The sequence below is a fragment of the Mus pahari genome, chromosome 14 (assembly GCF_900095145.1).
Source record: "Mus pahari chromosome 14, PAHARI_EIJ_v1.1, whole genome shotgun sequence".
Classification (NCBI taxonomy): Eukaryota; Metazoa; Chordata; class Mammalia; order Rodentia; family Muridae; genus Mus; species Mus pahari.
In genome coordinates, this window is record NC_034603.1 from 36,742,183 (window position 1) to 36,750,977 (window position 8,795).

At 48.8% G+C, this 8,795-nt stretch overlaps 1 protein-coding gene across 1 annotated transcript; it reads left to right on the plus strand.

The window, feature by feature from the left end:
• Positions 1-686: 686 nt before the first annotated feature.
• Rnf222 (ring finger protein 222) lies at positions 687-8,396 on the plus strand. Its single transcript, XM_021213969.1, has 3 exons — positions 687-804; positions 4,388-4,535; positions 5,196-8,396. Exon 3 carries the CDS (start codon positions 5,222-5,224, stop codon positions 5,855-5,857), a length of 636 nt encoding a protein of 211 aa, XP_021069628.1. The 5' UTR covers positions 687-804; positions 4,388-4,535; positions 5,196-5,221; the 3' UTR covers positions 5,858-8,396.
• The last annotated feature ends 399 nt before the right edge of the window (positions 8,397-8,795 follow it).

Sequence of the window (8,795 nt, forward strand, 5' to 3'; positions counted from 1 at the left end):
TTTTAAATTTTCAATTGTATATATGTAAGGAGTAGAGTGTAAAGGATGGCATTTCAACACATGTATACAATCTTTAATGATTGTATTAGAGCAGCTGGAATATCCATAAATTCAGATATAATTGATAAAACATTTCTCTGTGTTGAGAACATTCAAAATCCTGTACTGTCCAAGCTATTTTGAAACACATAATTGATACTGTCGATCATAGTTGTCCAAATGTACTTTAGATCATTCAAAGACATTCCCCAAACCAACGTATGCATGTTTATATTGGTAGTGGTTGGTCTATTGGCATGCTAAGCCCCTCTATTTAATGAAAAGCAGTCGCACATGGGTTCATCACACCAAACTTAGTGTGGGACTTGGGGTGTCACAGCCCACTTAGGCTCTGACCTGCTGGCCCGTTCACTCTTCACATGGTCAAAGTCAGGGATTCCTATGTACAGTTTTCCCATGGTTGGATGGGAAAATCCATGACCAGAGGAGCTTTGGCCAAAAGGACCCTGAGTTACTGCTTCTATAGTGAGACCCTCTGATTCAGCCCAGGGCTCCTCTGCTAGCATCCTCGCTGGCATCACCTGACTCCAGCAGCTGCCCAACCCCTGGGCAGCACCTGAGAGCCTCCTGGCCTCAAACGGGTTGGGCAGCATTCACTTCCCTGCGCTGTCCTCCCCAACCTGCTCAGTCATTAGGAAATGTCTCCACAGCCGGCACAGTGACAGCAGCTGTCAGCCCAGCTGGGTGGCTCCCATCTCCCATCTGTGGAGGACTTGGATAGAAAGACCGACACCACTCTCTCAGGTACAGCCAAAGTGTGTGTGTGTGTGTGTGTGTGTGTGTGTGTGTGTGTGTGTGTGTGTTGGGGGAGGGGTGCAGGCTGGGGTAGAGGATGGCTTCTGGCAGTGCTGTGAACTGGATCTGGAATAATGTATGAGAGAAAGGAGAAAGACAGCAAATGTGCATGTGGCTTGTGGGTGGGGAGGCTGCCGTGGCTGAAACTGCCTGGCTTGTACCAGGGCTCTGGGAGGGAACCCCAGGTGTCTAGAAGTAGCACTCTGTCTCATGGGGTGTGGGGTCCTTGGGTGGGTGACACCTGTTCCTCATCTCTATCCTGTAAAGATTCGTGGGTACAGGAGCTTCGTGAGATTGGCTCCATTTAGCTAACCACTGCCTTCTCACTTCATAAGTGGCCAGAGGGACAACCCTGTTTAGAGGCACTCCAGAAATGGGTGTATCCCCTTTCTGCTGGGGCTGTATCATTTACTCCTCTCGATAAAGTCTGAAAGGTCCTCCCTGGAGGCCCATCTGAACCCCAGTAAAGATGGCAATATATCATATGGGCTGTCAAGCGAGGCCGTTCTGAATTCAAGTCCTAGGTCTTCCCTATACTAGCATTATGACTTGGACAAAGTTCTTTACTTGAAGGCTCGGGGCCCTCATCTGTAAAATGGAGATAATACCTACCTCCTGAACTTGTTGTCAGGATTCGGTGAAGAAGGCATTCCAAGTGCCAAACACATAATTAGTGTTCAATAAATGGCCGCTGTTATAATTATTTACTATTAGCTCAACACTGGTCTCACTTTAGCCAGGAGGACTTCCCCGTCCTCCTCTTCCCCAGTTTCCTAAGGGCATGAAGGTGGGTGTCTTTGGTATAGAATGCCTTACAATGTCACTTACCCAGACTGTGCACCAACTACAGCATACTCCTAGTGTTTTCTGTGCTATGCTCCCACACCCCAGCTCCCGAGACTGAGTCAGGTTAGGGGTTCCCCATGGGAGAAAACACTGGGAAGTGAAGTTGAGAAGGTGGGGCATGCATTACCCAAGTATGAATGGTGTGGCTGTCCTGGGGTGCCTGAAACTGAGAGGTCCTGGTGAGTAACCCAGATGTCCCTGACACTCCCTGAACTGCCTTTTGACATTTCCTAGAACTCAGAGAAGAAAACGAAGCCCGCCCCCCCCCCCATCAGCCTTAGCATGACTTCTGACTTGGCTAGCCAGTCTGTCAGCAGGTCTAATAATGTGCTCTGCATCACCCATGGAATCTTTCTCCTCTCTTTCCATCACAACCAGTCAGGTGACCTTGAGTCATACACACACACACACACACACACACACACACACACACACCCCTCGCCCATCTCTAAAGTTGAGTATACTAGTTTATAAAACTAGACATTTTGACTGATGCTGAAACCCTGCCTTCCTCTTTTATTCACTTTTGCTCTCTCACCTGTCCTGAGCCTCATTTCTCAGTTATCCAAACAACTTATGGTTCTGACCATCAATGCTCCCTTTTTTTTTGTTTGGTTTTTTTGTTTTTTGGGGTTTTTTTGTTTTTCAAGACAGGGTTTCTCTGTGTAGCCCTGTCTGTCCTGGAACTCACTTTGTAGACCAGGCTGGCCTTGAACTCAGAAATCTGCCTGCCTCTGCCTCCCGAGTACTGGGATTAAGGTGTGCAAATGCTCCTTCTTTTAAAAATCTATTTAAAACAACAACAACAAACAAACCTTATGACCAAGCACGGTGGTGCATGCCTGTAATCACAGCACGTGGTGAGTAGAGGCAGGAAGGCTAAGTGTGCAAGTCTATCTTAGCTATATAGCCCAGTTCTGGACTATCTCGTGCTACATGAGACCCTGTCTCTAAGAAATAGGAAAAGAAAAATCATAAATGTAGACAATGTAGACATTAGGATTCCTAAAAGATTTCATGACTACTTTTTTTTTGGGGGGGGGGGGTATCCAAGAAAGAGTTTCTCTGTGTAGCCCTGGCTGTCCTGGAACTTGCTCTGTAGACCAGACTGGCCTCGAACTCAAGAGATCCTCCTGCCTCTGCCTCCCAAGTGCTGGAATTAAAGGCGTGCGCCACCACTGCCTGGCTTCATGACTACTTTTTAAACCCTAAAATACAATCTCAGTATTTGGCAAACAGCAGGACCATGGTGAACAGCTGTTAAAATCTGATGCGCGGACAGATGGATGGAGGGGATTACCTCTGTATCTCTTGGGGAGTTACACAATGCAGAGGAACAGTTTGGTTGTTGGTTATCCTTTTAAAAAATCATCCTGATAGCAGCCCATTCATTCAGGTCTATTTGGATGTCTATTAGGAAACAAATCTGAGAAGTTGACAGCTGTTCTGATTCATCTTCCGCTCACCACTTACCTAGCCTACTGTCATCCTGTTGGCTTATTCTCGTTTGAGGAAAACTGCCCTTTGTCAAGGGCTGTGATGCTGGAGGCAGGATACCTGGCAGCCCCCCAGGAGAAGAGAAAAGAGAGGACTTAGCGTGTCTTAACTGTAACTCTCCCTTGTTGCTGAGCACTTCCTGCCTGTCTATCACGCTCTCCACTCACTGACCTGCTACCCGGGCTGGGAAGAAGGTGGTGCTGTTGTCATCTGCATCTTTTTGCTTTGGTTTGTTTTCTTGAGACAGTGTAACCGGGACTGGCCTGAAACTCACTGTATCACAGGCATTGACCTGCAGGAGTTCTCAACCTCAGAGGGCTGGCGGGCTTCATCAAGGTTAGCAGGCAGCAACCGCCATGATAGACATTCGTAGACAGAGAAGGAATTCAACCCAGTTCTCCCATCTGAGTATCTAAACCCATTTCCCAGTTCAGAGGCCACATTAGCCACCTCAGAGACCAAAGAAACCTCCACAACGATTTTGGACTGCTTCTATGGTTCCACCACCACCACCCCACCCATTCCATGCCTTTTTTAAAGAGTTAGGACATTTTCTTTTCTTTTTTAAGATTTATTTATTATTATACATAAGTACACTGTAGCTGACTTCAGACGCACCAGAAGAGGGTGTCAGACCTCATTACAGGTGGTTGTGAGCCACCAGGTGGTTTGCTGGGATTTGAACTCAGGATCTTCGGTAGAGCAGTCAGTGCTCTTACCCACTGAGCCATCTCTCCACTTATTTTCTCACTATGTAGAGTTAAGACATTTTCAACCCACAACAGGGATTTTCAACTAAACAAATGGAGGGGAATGGGAGTGGTTCCAGAAGATTCGTGAGCTTTATAGACTGTTCCTCCTGCTAACTAATCCCGTCCCTATTAGGGCAGCCATACCATCCTCAGTGGATCTTGGGGTCACTGCTCTCTGTCGCCGATGGCACCATATATCATTATGGAGTTTTGGGATCAGTCTAGGCTACAGGGTTGTGATTCTAGAGACATGTACACACAGAGCCTTGAACTCACCATCCATCCAAGCAGCTGTTCCCCTTCCGAGTCACCGACAATCCTGCTGAGAGAACTTCTGGCTCTCCCATCTCCTCTCAGATCAGTGCTTCGGAGAGACTCCGTAGCTTTGATTCCAAACAATACCATGACTTTGACCTCTCCATTTATCTTCTCACCAGGTTCGAGTCTCAGCGACTTTGCCCATTTCCAAAATACCAGACACATCCTCCAAGAATGAAAATGGACTTTTCCTGGGGTTAATCAGGACCTTCTGACAGCCTTGAGCCACCACTTAAGGAGACGCTGAAGAGTGATCGGACATGGCTGGTATGTGACTCCTCACAGCCTGGCAGGCATTTGCACGTGTACGTTGTGAGCTTTTTTTTTTTTTTTTAAATTGCTTTATAGTTATGACTGCCACTGAGAGCACAGTCTTAGAAGTGGTGATAAGAGATATGGGATCCTGGCTCAGCCACAGATCAGCACAGCCCTGCTGAGAGGGAAGTCTAAAGAGTAGTAGTTTACAGTGTAGAGCCAGACTGACTAGCGCTGCCTGCGCACCTGCCCATGGATCCCCTTAGCCCTCGTTTGCCATGGGAGCCAGGGCCAGCACTGAAGCAGGAAGAGGTGAGCTGGTGACATCAACAGTGCTTGTCATAGCTGTGGTCAGGCATCAGGCGCTGCAGGTATCCATCCCACGCCACACACTTCCTACCCAAGCCGAGCACTGCTGGGATATCTTGTACCTGTTCCCTGATGCCAGCCTCAGGAGAGTCTGTACAACTCCTCTGTGGACCCTAACGCTCTACATCTTAGTTTGATCCAGGTAGGCCTCTGAGGAGAAGCAGGGGAAGAAGGAAAAAAAAGGGGGGGGTGAATAGGAGAAAGAAGAGGAGGAGACGGGCTGCGAGTGGGAGTCAGGAAGGGGGAGGGGAAAAAAGAAAAACTTGTGGATGTTCACACCCCTTCACTCTTGCGTTCCTCCAGCTGAGGCCTGTTATCTCTAAAGGGCCATGTCAGAAGGAGGAAGCAAGGACAGCTCGGGCAGCGAGTGCCCTGTGTGCTATGAGAAGTTCCGGGATCTGGAGGGCGCCAGCCGGACACTGAGCTGCGGCCATGTGTTCTGCCATGACTGCTTGGTCAAGTACCTGCTCTCTACCCGGGTGGATGGACAGGTGCAGAGGACTATCGTCTGCCCCATCTGCCGCTACGTCACCTTCCTCAGCAAGAAGAGCTCCCGATGGCCCTCCATGCTGGACAAGAGCTCGCAGACCCTGGCTGTGCCTGTGGGCCTGCCCTCCACGCCCTCACCAGACCGTGGAGGCCACACAAACCCCCTGGTTATTTCCCACCAGGTCTGGAGACAATCATCAAGCCAGGGGTCTCAGCTCCCCTTGGACCTGCTACCCAGCCTGCCCCGAGAGTCACAGATTTTCATCATCAGTCGCCACGGGATGCCGCTGGGGGAACAGGACAGCGTGCTGCCCCGACGCAGCCTGGCAGAGATATCAGAGGCATCCCCGGCTCCCAGCGCTACCCGCTCTTTCTGCTGCCGGTCTCGGGCCCTCCTGCTCATCACCCTCATTGCCGTGGTGGCTGTGGTAGCTGCCATCCTGCCCTGGGTGCTGCTGGTGAGGAAGCAGGCCTGAGTGGTGGCAATGCAGAGGACAGGGGAGCAAGGCCGGGTATCTAAGCTGTGCTCCGTGCTGTGCTGGCCACAGCTTGGGAGAGGGCAGAAGGTCCTAGTGTAGACCTGGTACAATCAAGCTTCAGAGGGATGTCCTAGACTCAGAGAGGTCTTGGGTGGGGCCAGATTGGAAGGCTAAGGGCTTTGTCTCCACCCTTTCCATCCCTGGTCAGGCAGTGAGGGCTTTGTCATGAGGAGAGGCTAGGGGCAGAGATACTCTGAGGCTAACACTGAATGGCCGACTCCCCATTTGTGACCCCATAAGTATCCCGAACAAACACCCCCATCTCTAGGCTGGAACTTAGCAAGCTAGAAGCTGGGTGGCCACTGCTCTACTATAGGGACATAAACCTTACCTGTCAAGTGACCAACCTGAAGCCAGGTAGACCTACCTCCTAGACACAAGGAAGTGTCCTGCCAGATGGGAGCCCAGCGGAAGGCTTGCTCCAGGTCAGAATTCCCGCCCACAGAGGGTCCTCTACAGTGCCCCCAGGAAGAAACAGAAGTTGATGCAGTCCTAGATCCAGTTTTTCCAGCATCTTAGCCTCATATATGAGCCTCAAGCAGCCCATGGATAAGTGTTCCTATCTCCAACCCATCATCTTGAAAGAGGAAGATGATGATCTCAGAAGCCTTAGCCCAGGGTGGGGGGGGCTGGGGCAACAGAGAAAAGGGTTTTCTGGGTAGTCGAGACAACAGAAAACACTAGTGAAAGAGGCCGCTATTGACAGAATAGCCACAGCCTCAGAGGTTTCTGTAGACTGCCAGGCCCAAGGAGCAGACCTGATTTCCAGTCTTAGGGCTCTCGAGGGTGAAATAGAAGACAAGGGTGGAGGGGACGCCCTCCAGGTGAGACCTGAGTCAGCTGAGAGCTATGTGAGCAAATTAACCCCTGGGGGCTCCCACCTCCCTCCCTCCCAAGTCCACCTTCTCATGATCCAACCATTCATTAGACGCCACACCAGCCGGGCCAGTTTCCCAGGTGGATTCTCTAGGGCTGAGCCGGGTGAGGAAGGGTGGGGAAGAAAGCAGCCGAGCTTGTCAGCTGGCTCAACAGATGCTCACAGCCAGGCACTGTGCCCTGGCGTGGTTGGGTACCTCACTAACGACGCCTATAAGGAAAGCCTCAGAGTGGGTCTCTCTTGAGGAAGTCCCCGAGGAAGCTAATTCCTTGTCTCTGAGAACAACCGAGACTTCTAGCTACTGTCACAAATAGGAGGGGTTTGGCATCCAGGGTGTGCCAGTAGCTGAGCCCATCCACGACTTCTACACAGAAGTTCACTATCTGTGTGGAAGGAAATACCTCTGTGCCTCTTAGCTACTTCTCGGACGTCTGCCATGGTTGACACCCAGGGACCATCAGAGAAGAACCTCACCCAACAAGGGATCTTTGCCACAAAATGGCTGTGGCCTGCAGGTGCTGGCCAGTGGACTTATACTTCTTTTAAGGCTAGAGGACAGAGGTGCTGTGCAGATGTGGAGGGAACAGGTGGATGGTGGGGCAATATTTATTATAAAGACAAAATGAACTTTGCAGACTTGTGAGTCTGTGTCCACCCCAGCCAGGCTGTGCTGATCAGTGCCATGAGATTCTAGGGAACTGATTCAAAGCTTTCCGGATCCTGCTGCGTTTGCGGAGACACTTCCCAAAATACCTGTGATGTTTTCACGTTTGTTCAGCCACAACCTGTGGAGGCTACTTCTTTTACTTTCAAATAAAGGTGGAAAGCCATTTTTAAAATAAAAGTATATATTTTCTCAGAGTCCAGAGCCCTTTGCAATGTGTGTAGACTCTTGAAGTCATTCTCTAGACTGAATATACAGATCCTAAAGTCCCTAAGACCCTGAGATGAGACTCATTTGTAAAACAAATATAAATCACAACTGCTCGCATCGCTTATTAACTCCTGTTCCTCTGTTGGGCCTGGGGAGGCAGCTGAACTGTTAGTGGAAATGCATTTGCTTTTTGATTTTGTTGTTATTTGCTTGGTTTGGTTTTGATTTGGTTTTTGGATTTTTTTTTTTTTTTGAGACAGGATTTGTCCATATAGCCTGGCTGTCCTGGAACTCTCTCCAGACCAGGCTGGCCTTGAACTTTCAAAGATCCACCTGCCTTTCCCTCCCAAGTGCGGGGATTAAAAATGTGTGCCAACTCCGCCTGGCTAGAATTGCGTATTTGTAAAAGCTGTCCAATGAAACTGGACACATCATTTCTCAGAGTTTCCACTTTGTGTTCTAGAAATGTGTCTCCTTGGTACAGCTGTCTAGATGGCTGGTGACATACACACAAAATTGTGGCTCTATTTGTAATCACAAAGCATCAGAAAACCCCTACATGGTAATCAACAAACAACTAGTTATTGACCTGAGATCCAGGGCCTGTGGTCCCAAGAAGGACTAATCGATGTAGCAACAAACGGAAATGAAATGAGCTAGGCACGGAACACTGTATTCTGGACACTATGATTTCTGTGGGAAGAGGAATAAATATTTTCCTATTTGCTTATATGTGCATTACCTGGAGAAAATAGACACAACAACAAAAAAATCCTAATACCAGTTGAACTGTGGAAAGGACAGAGGGATCGATGGGATGGAAGACTTCACTTTGCCTTTTATGGTTTTGGACTTTTTTTTTTAAGATTTATTTATTTTATGTATGTGAGAACACTGTAGCTACCTTCAGACACACCAGAAGAGGGTGTGGGATCCCATTATGAATGGTTGTGAGCCACTATGTGGTTACTAGAATTTGAACTCAGGACCTCTGGAAGAGCTGTCAGTGTTCTTAACTGCTGAGCCATCTCCAGCCCCAGTTTTGGACTTTTTTTTTTTTTTAAGATTTATTTATTTATTATATGTAATTACTCTGTAGCTGTCTTCAGACACTCCAGAAGAGG

Excerpts from the sequence above, each read along its gene's own strand:
- Rnf222 (XM_021213969.1), top strand. The coding sequence starts at position 5,222 with ATGTCAGAAGGAGGAAGCAAGGACAGCTCGGGCAGCGAGTGCCCTGTG.